Genomic DNA, 19,361 nt, shown 5'->3' with positions numbered 1-19,361 from the left:
AGTGTAGGTGGACCTCATCCAATCTCTTGAGGGCCCCAAAAGAATAAAAAGTCAGAGGAAAGGAGAATTTGCTCTCTCTGCCTGAGTGTTTGATCTGATCCCCTGCCCTCTGACTGTGGCTTACGTCAGTTCTGAAAACTACACCCCTGGATTTCCTAGTTTCCAGCTTATATTTAATATACAATATATTTAATATGTTTAATATCAATTACATATGTTAAAGCAATTACATATATTACGTTATATTTATTATATATCTCCTATTGGTTCTGTTTCTCTGGAGTACCCTGACTAATATGGTGCTTCCAATACACTGTAAATATTGAGAACTACTATATATGTTAAAATACTATGGCTAAGGTATTACAAAAGTGGATGCCCTGACGGTGCAGTTCTGCTTCTTAAATGGGCAACTCAATGAGGATAAGTAGCAATGTAAATTATTTTTTTCATTTTAAATGGTGGCCAGTCATATATATATAAACACTTTGGGAGGCTATAAGACACTAATTAAAAGAACTTATAGGATATAAGCAGTAAAACCACATCGACTCGCCACTCAGTAGAAGGAATTCTAGGCCCAAGATACAGAAACCTCCATACCTGAATCATTGGAAAAGATGTAGAAAAGACTCTAAAACGATTGAAATGTTCAGAGATCCCTTGTGACCCTTTTGGAGGTCATGATATCAGGACTCACTGTCCCCTGAGTCTTGTTTTGTAATACAGAGAGGGACCCACAGTTACATAGTAAATTGACACCTGAGACTTGTTTTTTTTTCAGCTAGAAGTGGAAAGGAGAAATATCTTTCACTGAAGCAGAGAGTAGAGGTATAAGTGGGGAAGACAAGGTAAAGAAAGAGAAAAGAAAAGAATCCATTTAGAGAAGACTTGCTCTTGGGGCAAGCCCTGGACATATAGTCATTTATATATCCTATTTCAGGATACATTGCATGCTTTACTGTAAGTAAGCATTTAATGATTTGTCTTCCACATACTTTGTTTCATTAAAGAGATTCACTTCTGCTGGCATTTTGTTTCATGGGATCCCAGGCCCTTAGCATAGTCCCTTAGTAAAGTATTTGTGGAATGAATCAGTCAATATGTCCTCAAACTCAGTACGCTTCTCAAATCAGTTACCTGCTTTATACCATAACTGAGATTATATTATCATAGTGTTAGGACTCAAAGGGAAATACCTCGATTTTAGAAGCTGACGTCATCTGTTTTATCACGTCATCCAATGTAAGAATTCATGCTATAAAAGTACTGGTAATCTGGCCTCTGTTTGAGCACTCCTCGTATCTTGAATGCTCTACTTGGTGAGTTAAGTCATCCAGCATACGAACAGCTATAATTTCTACAAAGTACTTCCTTATAGTTGCCTTCCTGAAGCATGTCACCCATTGGTCTTAGCTTGACCTGATGGAACTACAGAGAAAAATATTTGAGTTTCAAATACCCATGTTTGCACTTCACATCTTTGTAGTCCATTATCACACAACTGAAGTCTACTTTTCTTCAGGAAAACATCTAATGTTTTTTCCTAAAAATCCTGTGAAAGTATGTCTAGGCCCTTCCCCATCTTGTTTATTGATGTTTGTACTTGCTTTTGTTTTCTAAAATACTCCCAAAAAGGCAATGCTCAGAACTGGATCTAGTGCTTCTGACATGGTCCTTTTGAGACAGAATGAGACAACATATGCAAAAAAGGAAATCTATATTTCTATTAAGTATAATTATCTAATTCTTATAAAATCTGCATGTGTTTGTTTCAAAAATAAAAATACAGAATAGTATAAATATACAATATTTTATATAATAGAATATAGATATAGAGTAGTATGGAAAAAAACCCCTGAAGTCATTCAAAATAACCCATTACCCAAAGAAAAGTACTTTCAGATCCATTCATCTCTGCTTTTTATCTCCCTATATTGTGTGTATGTTCATTTGTGTGAACATCACACAAACATACTAATATATACACATAGTTTAACCTAAATAAAAACATAATGTTTTAAACCCGTTTTAAAATTTAATGTAAGCATTGGACATTATTACATAGTTATAAATTTAATTCTGCATCAAAGTTTGCAAACTCTTGGCTGACTAGTTAAATTCAGCCCGTAGACATTTTATTTCCCACCCCCCAGTCCCACCCCCGGGCCTGCACAACATCTGAAAAGCCTAGGCGTGTTGCAGCTTCTCCTGAAAAGTGGACAGTCTGGTGATACTTGGTGTGCAGCCTTACCTGGATGTGGGGGAAGTTGAAGCGCAGGTACATCTGATGCCCTGGGAGGTGTTCTCCAACGAGAGCTTCATCGTCAGCGTTTCCTATTTGATGCAAACACAGCCTGCAAGAACAGCCCCTCCTGGGTGAATTTGTGTTGCCGGAACATGATCGTTTTAATAGCTGTAGCTCTAGGCAGTGGTTGTACCACCATTCATTTCATAAATCCCCTTTCGGTAGACCTTAATGTTGGTTCCTTGTTTCTCCTATTATAAATAGTGTTGCAGCAAATATCTTTTTCACCCAGTTGCTTGATAGTCTTATGATGAGCTCCCAGACTAGATGTGGAATTGTGTGGCCAAAGTAGACTTCGAGGTCTCAGAACTTGTTTTAGTCTTTTAAACATCATGAGAACCACAAAAACAGCCTTTAATTTTCACTTGCACTCTGTTAAGCAAACACGTGACCACTCTATATGTAAAAACAATTTAAAAAAATAGAGTTGTTCAAAAATACATAGTAATTAAATTAATATTTTATGGTAGAAAAATTATAAAATACAGAAAAATGTAAAGGAAAAATATAAATACACTTGCAGAACTCTGATATAAATATTATCTTTTCCATTTTTGCATTTTCCCACTTATATATGCATATATATTTATATAAAAATATATTTACATGTATTTTATACATACATTATTTAATAAGGATAAGATATACTGTTTATATAATTTTTATTTCTAGTACCTTTTCACCTGATGTTATCATGACAATTTCCCACATGATCTAATATTCCTCATTTAGAAAATTTAAAAATTATTTAATATTTCAACATATGATATCACTTATTTAAACAATGCCCTATTGTTGGAAACAAATTATTTCCAAGTTTTTCTTTTTTACAAATAGTATTCCAATTAATGCCATGGTACCTAGATTTCTGTGAAATCCTTAGAATAAATTTCTACACGTGTACTCACTAGGTCAAATATCCAACTCGTGCAGACAATTTTTTAAAAATCTATATTCAGACCTTTACATTCACAACTATATTAAGTATATTGATTTCATTTGTTTTGCTCTTTTGTTTTCACCCTGTTGATAGATAGACAGATAGAGAGAGGGAGGCATTTCTTTTAATTTAATACATCTCTCATTGATCTTGTTGCCTCATGTGTCTGCCTCTTCTAAATATTTTTGCACAGTTTTGGCGTTAACTGGGTGTTTTGCCAAAAAGTCAGTTCAGTGTTCCTCAGATAGTTGTTCAATACTGCCCGCCTCTTCAGGTGCTGAAAAAGGAAATTCTAATGATTTGTTAACACTTGTTAATATAGATAAGATTAAGGCCCCAATTTTCTTACGAAAGCTTACTACTTGGGGCTGGTTTCACAGAAATTTCATAACATTATATGCAGTCAAGTTGCACTGATATTCCATATGAGGAAACAAAATCTGTGAAAGGATTTAAATATGAAAATAATTATGTAAATGATAAGTATTATTTATTATTAAGTATAATTAGTAGTTGTCAAGCAGATCCTTTTCTCCCAAAGAGCCACAAATCTTTCAAAATGAATGCTTGCAATTAATAATATTTAGATAGGGGGAAAATGAGTTTTTCTCAGCTTTTCCATCATAGCCTAGATACTGCCAGGCAAACAACTTGATAGAATCAGTGGAAGCTTAAACAGGTGATAATCTCCTCTTGCTCTGCAATTTATCACTAAATGGCTTTTCTGTGGACTGCAATCATTGAAAGGTAATTGTAGCCTTCTGCTATATTTACCATTAGAAAATTTCTTTTTACGTGGAGCGTGCTGTTCTAATAAGCAGTGGGTTTTTCACAAACTTGTTTATCATTCACAATGATTAGGTTCCCCCTTATTTGAACTGGTGCATAAAATGCCACTTACGGGTTTTTTTTATTTTTTAATTTTATTTTATTATTTTATACAGCAGGTTCTCATTAGTTATCCATTTTATACATATTAGTGTATATACGTCAATCCGAATCTCCCAATTCATCCCACCACCACCTTCCCCTCGCCACTTTCCCCCCTTGGTGTCCATACATTTGTTCTCTACATCTGTGTTCTCTACGTCATGTTTTTAAATGATTTTTTCTCTCTGCCTTTCCTGTTAGTGTAACCGGAGGTGGGGTCTAGCTGCTCGCCGCTCAAAAGCAAGTAAAGAGGCAAGGTTGGTGGAAAGGAAAGTTTACTTTGTTTTGGGTGCCGGCGACCAGGGGGTGTGGGAGGGAGGACGCCTGTCCGAAGGCCAACTCCCCGCACCCACCCAATGAGGGGGCAAGAGCTTTTATAGACGGAGGGAGGGGGGCTACACGCAGAAACAGCACAGTCAGCTCTGACCGTCATCTTGAAATTGGTCATCGGTGGTCTGACCAGTGTCATCTTGATTGTTTTAAGTACAGTTAGTCTTCAGTCCCAGGGTCGGTTCGTTCTCATTTCTTTGAGGCCAGTTCTCAGAATTGTGAATTGTGGCAGCTTATGTCATGCCTACAGTCTGGTCATCATGTACTTAACTTCTTCACCTAGTGGGGTTTCACACAGCTCACAGGATATGGCTCAGAATATTATCTATAGCCATTGAGGAGGAACTAAAGGTCCTTAACTTTGCTTACTGATAAATTATTATTGTTTTGTCCTGTTTGACTGCTTTTATTTTTTGCTTCTGCATTTTCTCACTTCTCTGATTAAACTTAATTTTGGGCTAAAGTTTTTCCACAGACAAAAAGCAGGCAGAGGACATGGTTAGGGGAAAGGATCATAGGGTCCTGCTCTGTCTCATTAGGAGTCTCATTTAGGTGCATAGTTAATGTCTGCATCGCTTGGCCTCTGCTAGAAGAGGAGTGAGGTGCACAGGACGCCCACGGCCTGCTCAGAAAGCCTACAAACATTGGAAAGGGATGGCGGTATCTGCCACACTGTCAACCTGTTCTACTCGGTGTGCTACCGCTGTTATAGCACATGCTGAGCTGTCAATAAAAATCAGCCAAAGCATTCTGTGTAGCGTAGGGAGGTGTGGGAAAAGGGGTCATTCCAGTTGCGTAAAGATGATGCATCTGGTTGGCAAGAGGACCCATATTCATGTTTAATCATGTATGGAGCCTCTGTCCTCCTTCCTGGTCCCCGTTACTCATCTGTTCAGGTCTCCCTGCCTCCCTGACCGCCTCCCCCATCTTCCCAGCTGCTCATCTCTGTACTTGATTCAGAGTATCTATGAGAGTCGGCCCTGAGCTGCAGGGCCTGATCTCTGCAAAAATGGATTGGTCTGTCGTGAGCCGCACAAAACAAAACGAAAATCAGGAAACGAGTGAAAGCATCTGTGAGCTAAAGTGGAATAATTATACCTCGGTACCCTGTTTATAAAGATATATAGCAGACTTCCTGCCATATTATCACCCAGTAAAAAAGTGTACTTTTTTTTTTTCCTTTTAGTGAAGAGAGAATGCTTTTATGTCAATCTATTCACGCCTAAGACTCACAGTACCTATTGTCTATAACTGTGAGATACAACTCGGGAAGGATATAGATGGAGTATTTGGCTTCAATAAAGTGGGTGGAGCAGGAAATGGGCCCTACACCTGGCCCTGTTTACAACGAGTGACTTGTTAAAATGAGCATCTATACCAGGAAAAATTAATCAGCATATGTAACCATAAGGAAGGTGGAAAGTGCTGATCACATACATTGCTCAGGTGCTGTCAGAGAGATTCCGGGGCTGATGGAGGCTATACAAGCCCTAGCATCAGATGGGAACAACTCTCTCCCCCACAAGCTAGCCCGCTTTCCCCCTTCCTAAAGGCAGGCCCTTACAAGTGTGGTGTCTGGGGTGGTCCTCTAATTTTCCCTAATCTGTGTGTGGCTGTGGAATGAGACAGAGCTAACGTGCAAAGAAAGGGTAGTGAAAATGACATGAGCTCTGGAGTGAGACAGAACTGCAAGTCCCATCCCTATCATTGATTTAGTTACGTAAATTGAACAAGTTCCTTAAATTCTCTGAACTGCAGTTGCCTTGTCTGTGAGGTAGAAATCAGGTCAGTCTTTACTGGGTTATTATATGCATTATAAATAATATATATAAAAGGCCTAGCAGGGCACTGACATAAAACAGACACTCAAAGTGGTAACTATTACTATAACTCAGGAAAACTACTCTGCCCAACATAGGCAGTTCTAAAGTGAAACAGTATATAGTAAAATCTTATTCAGAAGAACTTATAAGTAGGCAGTGGATTGGGTAGCTATATCTTATGGCTAGGTCTCAGTGCATCAATTCATATCCAAGGAGATTCTCAACATGTAGTAGATGCAACGTATTTCCAATTAATATCATCATAAGAACTAAACCTCTGTATTTCTTTGGTTTCTAAGAAATTTTCAACCTCAATAATATGTTAGAGTACTTCTGGGTTTAGCTCTTACTAAATTATAAATGCTATCATTTTATACCTAAGATGCATGGTTCACTCAGTGCAGATGGGGGAAAACTGAATGTTTTAGACTGGCTAACTCTGGCTTGCTGAAGTTCTGGTACACGGACTACTTGTGGTGAAGTCAGTAAAGCTGATGAGGTTTCATTTCTAAATGTACTAGGACTAGGTCAAGATGCTAGTTTCCAACTGCATATATCCTTTCTGATGATGATCTTTTTTTTTTTTTTTGCTTGAGTGTAAAGATATTCTTTTCTCTGTATTTTTGAGAAAATATTAGCTTGGCTGTCCCAAGCTAACATATGACGTTATGTTAGCTAAAAACGATGACATTATGAAAGAGTGACTTCAGTGACTCAGTGCTTCCCACTTGGTAATTTCTCTCACCCTCAGGAGTAGCCTCAAATGCTAGCTCCCATCAATTACTGGATGCCCCATATTTTCCCAGCATCATTATAATCACTCCTATCAATTCAGCACCTGTAATGAGCCAGGCTGCTTATCCATTTACAACCTTCACTGCTTTATATATATTAGCTCAGTTTGCTACCTCTTGTCCCCCTCAAGCCAATATCAAATGTTTATTAATTAGGTAAAAATGGTATTAACCGCTTACATCAGGAAGGGCAAAAGGGTATCATCTTGAGTGCCCATTTTGAATGAGTGGTAATGGTTGGCAGAAGCACTGAATTAAGAAAAAAATTTAAGCTCTGTCCAGCCTTAGGGGGGAAGAATGCCGTGATTGATTAGCAATGTCTGCCTTGGTTAAAAGAAAAAAGAATAGAAATAGGTTGAGTGACTTGCAGGACGGAAAGGATGGGGATTCTCGGGCTCAATTTCCTTGCTGTTTATAAGCTTCTTAGAGACACAGGTAATGTTTCAACTTTCCATCATGTTGCCACAGTGTTCATTTCCAAATCATTTATTTCTTCACCCCTCCATTTATTCCTGCTGAGTTCTCCTGGACTCAGAAACTTCACACACTCTATTCCCTTATGTTGAGCCTCACATACTTCCAAGTGGTTTCCAAGTGGCTTCCAAGTGGCCTCCAAGGGTGGCCTTGTCCTGTTTATCCCGAGAAATTCCCCCAGGTTAACATGTGTCGCAACGTCTTTCTCTTTTATACTATAGAACTTATATGAATTTGTAATTATTTGTTAGAATGTTTTCTTGTTAATTTACTGTTTCCCTCACTGAACTCTAAATTCCATGAGCCCAAGAACCGCATCTCTCTTTTTGACAAGCCACCTTATTTATACCCAGCACACACATCTGGGAAAGAGTAGACATTTAATAAATATTTGTTGAAACAGCAAATCCACTAAACTTTGGAGATTCAAACTTAATAAAACATGGATCCTGGCTTCCCAGAACTCATATTGTAGTGAAGCAGAAAGTTGATTAAGTAAATGATTATGATGCAATGTGATAAAAGAAACATAGACGTAAGGAAATATCACTGCCTGCCTGGATCAGGGGGCAGGTGTTGGGGACGCATTCTGAAAGTGATGTCAAGATTGAAGAGTAAGGAGTAAAAATGGACCTTTTAAGAAAAATCAAGCGCTGCAACTTGTGCGATTTGAATTTGATATGTTCCACCATTAAATTTTTTTTTTTAAATCAAGCAGGGTATATTAACATGCATCTGTAGTATTGCCCTAAAAGCATTTTAAAAGAAATATGGATGTCTTACCTACAGAGGCACACAATTAGGCTTTTCCCTCAAGGTATTCTTAGTGTTAACCCTTTATATTGCTTTTTACTTGATGTACCCACCAATTGTTCTGATCCAGTGGCCTTGATGAAATTTTTGGTCATTTGCAAAAGTGTCAGTGGGGATTATGTGAGCACGAGTCTTTCAGAATTTTAAGTAGAAAATGGCTCAAGCATCTCCTACAGTTAGGGTACATGTGGTTACAGTAGATTAATTTAGAGAAGTGAAATTGGGTTTGTCTCTTTAGGTTTAAATATATGACTTGGGGATAATAAAGGAAAATCATTACTAGCACAACAAGGGATATTTAAAATAAAAGATGGTTTTAGGTACACCACTAACTTTCTTACAGCGTCAATGATAAATTGTTAGGTATTATATTGATGGTAGCAGGCGGTAACATGTCCCTTTGTAGTTGAAGCTTTTTTTAAAGCTTATTTTTATTTTTTTTTAACATCTTTATTGGAGTATAATTGCTTTACAATGGTGTGTTAGTTTCTGCTTTATAACAAAGTGAATCAGCTATACACATACATATATCCCCATATCTCCTCCCTCTTGCGTCTTCCTCCCTCCCACCCTCCCTATCCCACCCCTCTAAGTGGTCACAAAGCACCGAGCTGATCTCCCTGTGCTATGCAGCTGCTTCCCACTAGCTATCTATTTTACATTTGGTAGTGTATATATGTCCATGCCACTCTCTCACTACGTCCCAGCTTACCCTTCCCCCTCCCCGTGTCCTCAAGTCCATTCTCTACATCTGCGTCTTTATTCCTGTCCTGCCCCTAGGTTCTTCAGAGCCTTTTTTTTTCTTTTTTAGATTCCATATATATGTGTTAGCATACAGTATTTGTTTTTCTCTTTCTGACTTACTTCACTCTGTATGACAGACTCTAGGTCCATCCACCTCACTACAAATAACGCAATTTCATTTCTTTTTATGGCTGAGTAATATTCCATTGCATATATGTGCCACATCTTTATCCGTTCATCCGTCGCTGGACATTTAGGTTGCTAGTTGAAGCTTTTTTTTTTTACAAATAAGCTGGAGGGGGTTTTTTTTGGCTCGATTATATATTCTTTTATAAGGCAGAGAGGAAGAAAGGGAGGGATAGACTAAGAAAGTATGGAGCAAAACATTTCCTTAAATCACATTTAAAATAAGGTAGAGTGTAGTAAAATACAGGAAGGTAGACTGAAAGGCAACAGTAAATTTTTTTTAAAGAACTTTTATAATTATATTACATCACTTGACAGAGCTGTAGTGCTTTGTGTAGGCCTTTAAAACTTCCCCCAAACATGTTCATTCACCTTGATTCAGTCATGTGCATAGAAGAAGTTCCTTGTTGGGTTGGTAAAGCAGAATCATATCCAGGCTCTAGCTAGATCCAAACACTATTGCAGTTCTGTACAAACCTGTGTGGTATGTACAGATAGAAACAATAATATGTAAACCTGTTCACCTTTGGTACATTGATCATTTCCTAAACTTATTTCACCTGTACCCACCACCCCTCCCCATACACACACACAAAGCACTGATACCCCTGTAAGATATATTAAATGTGTTGATTTGGATAACTAGAATTTGATGGACAGAATTCCTCCAGCAAGAGGGAGTTTTAGGTAGAATGGAAGAGAAACTCATGGAAACGCTTGAATGGCCCTTTCCTTGATTCCACAAAATGAGTAAGACTGATCGAGTCCCTTTAATATGCAGCATCCATATTGCATTTGTTCTTACATTTTATGCTGTAATTAAATACAGAGTAAAAGTTATTGAGTGAATATTAAGTTTTTTGGGTAGCTGAGTTGATAATTGTATTTTATTTTTGTGCATTGGAAATCTATGTACATTTATATTGTAGGAATATGGCAGTGCTCCAAGAAAAATGAGAAATTCACTGGTAATTTCCCACCCAAAGAGAGCCATTGTTAACGTTTTAATATTATATACTCTTTGTGTCAGTTTGTTTTTTAGTCAAAAATGGCATCTTATTGCTTGAATTTGCATTTCACTGATTATGTGATAAAAACTCCTTTTTAGGGCTTCCCTGGTGGCGCAGCGGTTGAGAGTCTGCCTGCCGATGCAGGGGACGCGGATTCGTGCCCCGGTCCGAGAAGATCCCACAGGCCGCAGAGTGGCTGGGCCCGTGAGCCATGGCCGCTGAGCCTGCGCGTCCAGAGCCTGTGCTCCGCAACGGGAGAGGCCACAACAGTGAGAGGCCCGTGTAGCGCCAAAAAAAACAACTCCGTTTAAATTTAATTTTTCTTGAGGTAACATTGGTTACCGCCTCTCAGCTCGAAATTCACTCTTTTGTTACTTGCTCTGTGGACAGTGCTATGGGTCCTTTAAATAGTTTTTCTTTGGCCACCTCGTGTGATGTTAGGCTTTCCTAACTGATGGCACCTGAGGAAGGTGTTGCTTCGCGATGCCCCGGTGCTTGCTGGGAGGGCTCTTGGTGGCGTCTTCAGCACCCACTCACTCCTGCAGCTCCGAGGGCGTCCTCAGCCCTGCTCCCGGGGCTCACAACTTCTCCGGTAGTCGGCTTCAGCAGTGCGTAGAGAGAGCAGTGGACGACAGCTTCCATCAGCATCTTCTATCAAGCAGTTCTGGAGTAGCGCCTCAGGTGAGAAATCTCCCCGTGCATAGTTTTACTGGAACCCTAGAATGTGGATTTCCAGCAACTTACAGAGGGCATATTTCCAGAAAGTTCCACCATGAGACACCACAGCAGCTTCTTTACCATCCAGTGAGCCACAGTCATGCTCTTTTCAACCGGGTCTGGACCTCAGTCCTGTGGGCAGGGAGGAGGAGGTCTTCTTTTCAACTGGAGGGTTAGCGGCTCTCCTTATTTCTGCTAACTGTGTGTTTTGGCGTTCTCTTTACTTGTCGCTGGCCATTCCTTCCTTACTCTAATCCTCTTTCATAATTAATAGTTTTTTCATTACACTTTCCATGCTCAAATTACTGTTTGTTTTTCTTCTGGTTGGACCCAGAATAATAACTAAATAATCTAATATTAGTGTGTTACTGTTTTATTTTAAAACCCGTTTTTCACATTTTTTTGTTTCTACATCATTATTTTAATGGTTTCATAGTAGTCCATGTAGTAGTAAATACTTCATGCCTATTGTTATACAGTTTATAATATATGTTTTCATTTTCACAATTGTAGACAATGCTTTAGTGAACATGTTGGTACACATCCTTTGCTCCTATCCATAATGATTTTCATTAATTCTCAGTCATTTGGACATTTTAGTCAGAGGCAAATGATGAACACACCACGTAATGTGCTTTATATATTTCCAGGGGAATACTGAACATATTATTTAGTGCCATAGCAAAACATCAGAAAAAAGTGAGGAAATCATGATTTTTATTGTCTTCTGCCAAACTCTCATAGCAAGAATCTGAAAATTTTCTGGTGAAACACAACTGAAACTAGATTTGAGATTGAGCCATTAAATCCCAGTTATCACCAATCACTTCTGGCTGCTTCTGATTCAACACTTTCTTTGTGTTTACGATTGGGGAATCCACCTCATGAAAAGAATGGCAAATGGGAAAGAAGTAAATGATTCAGAATATCTTGGTCGTTCCTGGGAGAGAGTGCTCTGACAAAGCAAACGGTTTACCTGAATGTCTTAAGCAAACTGAGCTTGGCTGATTTCCTGTGCTCACAGAAAAGAACCGCCGTAGCTTCAGCTGGAAACCCTAAGCCAGTGGCTCAGTGGTTGTTGTTTTGACGTGCCTGCATCACAGGTATAAACAATCTGCGATGTTGAGCTAAACATACCTAAACTGCTGAGGATCTTTCAGGTTAATTTAAACCAACAGGGAATGATCCTGACTGGCGACAATAGAAGATTCTCTCCCAGCAGGAAGTGCATGGGGGCATCCCTTCTAGATCAGACATGCTTCAGAGACTGCTTCTGGAAGCGGTCGTCTTAATTGAATGTTTGTGTCTGAATGTTTGTTGCTCACAGATGTTTCTCACCAATACTGTTGAGCCTTTTGGTGGTTTCTAAAAGAGGCTATGTTAATCTCAGAACAAGGAGATACAACATATATGACGTGTAATCACACTATAATGATAAAAATAGACACATGCCGCCATTGTTGTCATGGGCATTATCAACAACAACACAATCACTGTAACTTATTGGGCACCTGTTATTTAGACAACATGTCTCTTGTCCATGGATTAGTGTAGTTAATCCTCACAAAGCTCTTAAGAAGCAAGTACCAATAATATCCCCATTTTACAGATGAAGACACTGAGGAAGAGAAAAGTTAAGAATTTGCCTATGATCAGTTATCCATCTGTTCAGCCAGTGCACAAATTACACTGCCCAACTCCAAGACCAGGTGAGTACCATGGCCTGAGCACCATGCTTTACTGCTTCCCACATATTTAGGAGCTAAAAGAAATCAAGTAGTGGACCTTAAAGAAAATCTTCCTCTACCTTCGTTCAACTCTTTTCGCTTTCATTGTGGTGGAGCCTGTGAGAGACTTAATGTATCATGTAGAATTATCAAGTTAAATGACTGCATTTTTCCCTTAATTGACCATTTTGAATTGAATTGCTTGGATTTATCAGATTTTTTGTAATGCAGTGTGGTCTGCAATAGCTATTACCAGCCTCTTTCCCACCATCACTACACCTGAAAAAATTCAGACATATGACATTCTATCATGTGCTTATCCAGAATTAATGCACAAAGCTGCAAAAGTAAAAATCTGTGGTTTATGCACAGTTTCTTCCAGGCCAGCTGCTGTGTCTCCCAGTCACCCTAGGGTCTGCAGTTAAGGACCTGCAAGTCTAGAGAAACTGAGAGAGACGTGTTGGCTTGGCCAGTACATCTTGAGCACCTATAAAGTGCAAGGAGCTGGATCACTGTGGTGGACTTGTCGGGGATTTAAAAATAATAAGACAGCCTAGGAGACAGGCTTTGACACCACTGACAAAAATACACTTCAATTACCAGGCAGTGAGAAAAGGAGGGACGTGGGTAGAGGAACATGTCAGCAGGGTGTGTTGTGTGTGGCCCATCTTCAAGCCTCAGTTGAATCCTACTGTTCAAATGTGGGCCACTTGTGGGAAATTCTGTACCATGAGGGTTTTGCTTAATGTTTACAAAGTCTTACAAAAAGATGAATAGGAGACATAGCAGGTGGCAAATCAGAAAGTTGTGTCTTGTAAACAGGGGGAGGTCAATCCAACCTCCAAATCCCAAAATATATCAATATCCCATAATAGAGAATCACTATCAAGGAACTTGCTGTTGGTTTATTAGTGGCAGCATGGCATAAAATCAGGATAATTCAGCGTTTAAAATCCCTACTTTGTTTGAATTCATAACTAGTATAAATACTTCTAAGATTATATACATTTAAATTTTTTCTGCAACAAGTTAGACAGGATCACAAATTCACATGATGCTCAAAAGAACACTCAGAAATATTTAATGAAAACCTTCATTCTAGTGATGAGGAAACTCTAGCTCAAATAAGAAGCAAAAAACCATACTCAAGCAAACAAATCTGTAAAAGAGTTGTAATCAGAAATATCCAGTTGTCCCACCTCCTAATTTTGTGATCCATCTGCTTCACCATCAGTCAAAAAATCTGATTCTTCGAATAAAGAACTTTGGCTTGGCTTTATAGAGTAAGATTAAAAACAAAGAAAAAACCAAACACTTAGGCAAAGGAACAAACAGCCAAAATTAAGTAAATCTGGGATTTTTTTTAAACCAGCGTTGTCTGCATTGTTATTTTGGGCTCAGAGCGATAGCTTGATGCCAAATTTAAATGGAAAGCATTATCTACTCCATATTTATAAATCTTTAGATTCTGCATGTGTCATGAAAAATGTAAGTAAATTTTATAATAGTAAGGTGTGTGGGATTAATTTGTATTCTATGTTGAAAAGCTCCACGGTAGGCAATTAATTCATGAAACACCAGCGATTGCTGCCTTAAGGGCTACATTGCTAGATAAAATTACAGACCTCAAATCTTATTATTACACTGGTATCTATTTTTTGTGTGGTCTAGGGAATATATCATCTTAAATTGAATATTTACCTAATCAGTAGGCTAAGGGTATCTTCTGGGTTCTGCCCCCTTCGACTCTAGAACACATTGTCTAGTTGTGAATATTAATATGCTGCTTATATAGTTAGGTACTACTGCTTACTGTTTTCACTTCATGGCACACTTATTAAATGATACTTGTATGCTATACTAGAATAAACTAGAGGGGATCTAAATGGAGCTTGGTAAAAATTGTATAGCCTTTATATTAAACAATGATAAAGCAAAACAACTAATATAAATAATTTAAAATAACAAGCCATAATAAAGTATAAAGTATTGGGAAAGATCTCATCAGAACTGACTGAATTAAATTCTAAAGGGAGACCTGCAGGCAGAAGGAAGATTATCACAGATGAAAATAAGGACTTTATAAAGAATTATGTATAACAGAAAGGATAAATAAGTGGATAAACCTAAATAAAATCTAACAGCAAAAAAGAGTAATAATAAAATATATCAAAAATTAGAATGCATTAAAACAAAAGGAAGAGGAAAAAGTAGTAAAAGAAATTTAAGATCTCAGCATTGCTTGAGAAGCAGTAAAAGAGCTAATAAGTCATGGTACATGTGTAACTGCTACTTATGTAAAAATAAGAAGCTAATACAAGGGAAAATGGAATTTGAAGAAATCTCAGAGGAAGAAAGAAGAGCAAAAGGAACATAACAAGGTGGGACAAATAGTAAACAAGGAGTAAACGGTCTGTAAGAAAATACATTAACTGTAAATACTGAAATTAAAGGACAAGGATTATTGAAACAAACCAAAAACCTAATTCTATGCCACCTACAAGAGACAAGAGTCAGATTGAAAATGAAAGGATTCAAAAATTATGTCATAACAACAATAAGTAAAATTGAAGAAGATTTGTTAATGTTAACATAGATTTGAAAGCAAAAAGTATCACTGGCGATAAGGCAGGATAATAAAACCCACTGTTACTTTACAAGGAATATATTATAAGTCTAAACTTCAATGCAATATATGAAGGGAAATTCCAAAAATCTAGGTAGAAATAGAAAAATCTAAATTACCTAGATCAGTAACATAGAACCACAACAACAAATCAGCAGATTATAGAAGATCTGAATACCATCATTAAAAACTTTGGCCTAAATTTACATAAAACACTGCACCAACAATGATGGAATATATATATTATGCAGAAATTTTTAGGTGCACATGGCACATTTATAAAATTGACTGTATTCTGGTTATAAAACAAGGCTCTGAATAAGCAAGAAATTTAAACCTATATAACCAATATTTTACCAAATAGTTGGATATTAAAAACATACTTCTGATCATTATGTAGGTCAAAGATAAAGTCGCAATGGGAATTAGAATTTTATTAATTGAATGATAATGAAAATATGCCATAACAAAACCTGTGGGTTGCAAATAAGGCTGTGGTCACAGAGAAGTTTATGTATTCCAATTATACTCTCTAAATGTAAAACGGAAAGGAATAAAGCAACTAGAAGATAACCTATCACCCTGAGCTAGGCAGTTCCTGAACTGTACCTGGTGGGGAAGGCAGGGCAGAACTTCAGGAGTCCAGCTGAGAGCACGGTGAACACCATGTCAGGAGCAGTCTCCAAGAAAGAGAATTTAATGTACAAAGGGATGACTAAAATATATTTAAGAGCTAGCATCCTGACCCCTCTTAAGGATGACTTATGTTGCTGGGGAAAAAATAAGAAGTGCTCGATGTAGAAGGTGAATAGCGTTATAATTCCCAGGAGAATCTTGGTACCAGGACCACACAATGAAGAACTTGGAGTCCCCGTGGCTAATCCAGCAGAGAGAAAAGGAGAAACAGAGATGTGAGAGAAAATAAAGGGAACTCTGGGTGCAATTAGGTGCTGCTGCAGGTCCAAGTCCAGGTATGTGCTCTCTATCTCCATATCTTAAATAAAAGCCACCATGTTCCTCAGTCTTTCAGGTACTTAGAATTTCTCTTTAGAACCTGAAAATGGGGTCAGGTCTCCTGTCTGCATTGCTACAGTACAAAATATAGGCAGGATGTTTGAAATGGTTCTCCATCTGGCAGAGGAGGCCTTGAAGCTGTGAGCCACTCGCTGCAAACCAGCAGGACATGAAGGATTCTTGAGCAGATCTGAAGCTACTGGGAGGCCTTTGAGGAGTTAAATCCCATAGTAAATACTGTACCTTCAATGGCCCCTTCTCCCTCTCTGTCCAGCCTTCCTCCACTCCCGTGGGGGCCCAAAGGGGTTAAATGAGCACTCTGATGTAATCAATATAGCAAATTACTGGTATCTTCTATGGATTATTGAGATCATAAATGCCCTATATACAGTATTATGTAGAAAGCAAGAGAGTTGATATAATACTTATATAAAACCGTGAAGGTGGAACTATCGTCCTTGGTCCTTACCATATAAACACACACACATAGACACACACACACTTAATGGAGATTGAAAATTTATTATTTTCCAAACCAATAGATGCACACCTAAATCTCCAATGGTAATGTCTATGATAAGCTTTTTTAGTCAGGGTATCATATGTAGACATAGCAGTTTCAATTCAAAATCAGGCTATCACCTGTTAAATATACAGGAGTCCATGTTTATATGCCATGATCCATCACTGTTGTGCTAAAGCCATGTAAGCAAATTAAATGGGGATATCTAGGAATCACAGCTACTACATTTTCCATATCTTTGACAGTAATATACATCTCTTCAATAATTCCAGAAATGCAGTATTGCTGTTGATTTCAAGCTTGTTGGAATGGGAGACAAGTTCAGTTCAGTTTCATTTGGCTTTCCTACACAAATTTGAAAAGCAAGACAAGGGGTGTTCTATCACTAACTGTGTTTTTTCCACTTATATATCAGGAACGGGATAAATATCCACAAATTTCATTATGAACCAGTGAGCGCCCTGTGAGTTGGGCTTGGGTCAGAACTCAGTTTATCACCTGACCTCCATATCTCTCATGCTAACAACTTGAGAGGGTATCATTTCTGTTTAATAGATGTTATTGATACCTCAGACCACTTATCTAGATGTTTTTGAAGTGTCTGAATGTTACCCCAGGTCAGTGTCAGATTCAATAATTCAGTTGCTGATTCAAGACTCTTATAAGATACACATATGCATGTGCACGTGCACACACACACACACACACACATCCATTCATTCATCTATCTGTCATCTACCTATCTATATCTATAAATATTTTTTGACATAGCATTAAGTGAAAGAAGTGTGAGAACATTTCCCAGTTTGTGGATTTTCAATTTTCCCTTGTGAAGACTGAGTTGCTATATTTATAGAAGCTTGAGAAGCTGGAGTTACTAGGTCTTAATGATTCATACATTTTATCATAGTAAATATCTTTTAATCCCTGATAGTATTTTTGACTTTTTTCTGATATTATTATAACTAAATCCATTTCTTTTTGATCAGTATTCTCCCCTTAGATTCTTTCTGTCACTTATACTGCAGACTTCCTATGTCCTGTTAAATTGGGTATGTGATAAATAAATAATAATAATTGTCTATTTAGCGAAATTAAATCTTACGTTTAATGTATTTATTGTGATTTTAATTAGCCCTTCAAATTCTTGGGTTTCGCATCTGTGGATTCAATCAACTTGGATTGAAATTTCCATTCATTTTACTACTACATTTTATATGAGGGACTTGAGCATCAGCAGATTTTGGTATATGCAGGGGCTCCTGGGACCAATCCCCCTCAGATACCAAGGGATGACTGTAATCTTCTGCTGTTGGATAAGTATTTTATAAATGTCAATTAGATACAGTTGATAATGGTGGTGGTTCAGTTCAACTGTATGCTCACTGATTTTCTGTAAGCAGAATCTGTCAATTACTGATAGAGGTCTGTTGAGGTCTCCAACTATAATAATAGAGCTGTTTATTGCATCTTGCCATTCTGTCTGTTTTTTCCTCACTTATTTTGGTACTTTGCTGTTATGCACGTACACATTAAGGATTAAGTCTTCTTAGAAAATTGACCCCCTTATCGTTATGTAATGCCTCTCTCTATCCCTGATAATTTTCCTTGTTTGAAGTCTGCTTTGCCTGACATTAATATAGCTACTTCAGCTTTCCCTTCATTAGTGTTAGTGTGGTATAGTTTTCTTCATCACTTTACTTATAATCTATGTCTTTCTTTTTAAAGTGGGTTTCTTGCAGACAACATATAGTCAGTTGTTTTTTTAATCCCCTCTGTCATTTTCTGTTTTTAATTTTTATAGTTGCATTTAATCCATTCACATTTAAAGTGATTATGTGTATAGTTGGATTAATCTCTCCCCTTTCTGTACTGTTCTCTATTCATTGCACTTCTTATTTTTTATTATTCTACCCCTTTTCTGCCTTATCTGGTTTAATTAGGCATTTTATATGATTCTGTTTTCTCTCATTTCTTAACAAATCAGTTATACTTCTTTTTAAAAAATGATTTTAGTGGTTGCCCTCAGGATGGCAACATGTATTTACAACGTGTATTTACAAGTCCACTTCTAAATAGGTCTATATTATTTTATGAGTGTGTAGGTACCTTAAAATATTTCATATTCATCCCTTCTAACATTGATGTCACTCATTTCACTTATCAATAAGCTATACTCATCCAATATATTGTTGCTGTTGTTAGTTTGAACACTTATATATTAAATCAAGTAAGAAAAAGAAAAATAAAAGGGTTTATTTTACCTTTATGTGTTCCCTCTCTAATGCCCTTCATTCCTTTATGTAGATCTCAGTTTCTAACCTGCATCATTTTCTTTCTCTAAAGTTTAAAAAAATTAAACCTCTTTAAACATTTTTTGAAAGGCAGATCTACTGGTGAAA

At 37.5% G+C, this 19,361-nt stretch overlaps 1 protein-coding gene across 1 annotated transcript in view; it reads left to right on the top strand.

Annotated features, from left to right (window-relative positions):
* LOC149743867 (uncharacterized) overlaps positions 1-19,361 on the top strand; it is a 103,988-nt gene that overhangs the window by 66,103 nt on the left and 18,524 nt on the right. Inside the window, exons 5-7 of the mRNA XM_089906098.1 lie at positions 10,451-11,033; positions 12,679-12,778; positions 16,250-16,393. Coding sequence (XP_089762224.1) covers positions 10,451-10,574 — 124 coding nt within the window. The 3' untranslated portion in view covers positions 10,575-11,033; positions 12,679-12,778; positions 16,250-16,393. The remainder of the gene's footprint in view (positions 1-10,450; positions 11,034-12,678; positions 12,779-16,249; positions 16,394-19,361) is intronic.

Source organism: Delphinapterus leucas, unplaced genomic scaffold (assembly GCF_059928025.1).
Source record: "Delphinapterus leucas isolate spDelLeu-1000000601 "Yukka" unplaced genomic scaffold, BTC_Dleu_Yukka2 spDelLeu_asBTCV2_sq64, whole genome shotgun sequence".
Classification (NCBI taxonomy): domain Eukaryota; kingdom Metazoa; phylum Chordata; class Mammalia; order Artiodactyla; family Monodontidae; genus Delphinapterus; species Delphinapterus leucas.
This window is presented reverse-complemented; position numbering and strand designations above follow the sequence as displayed.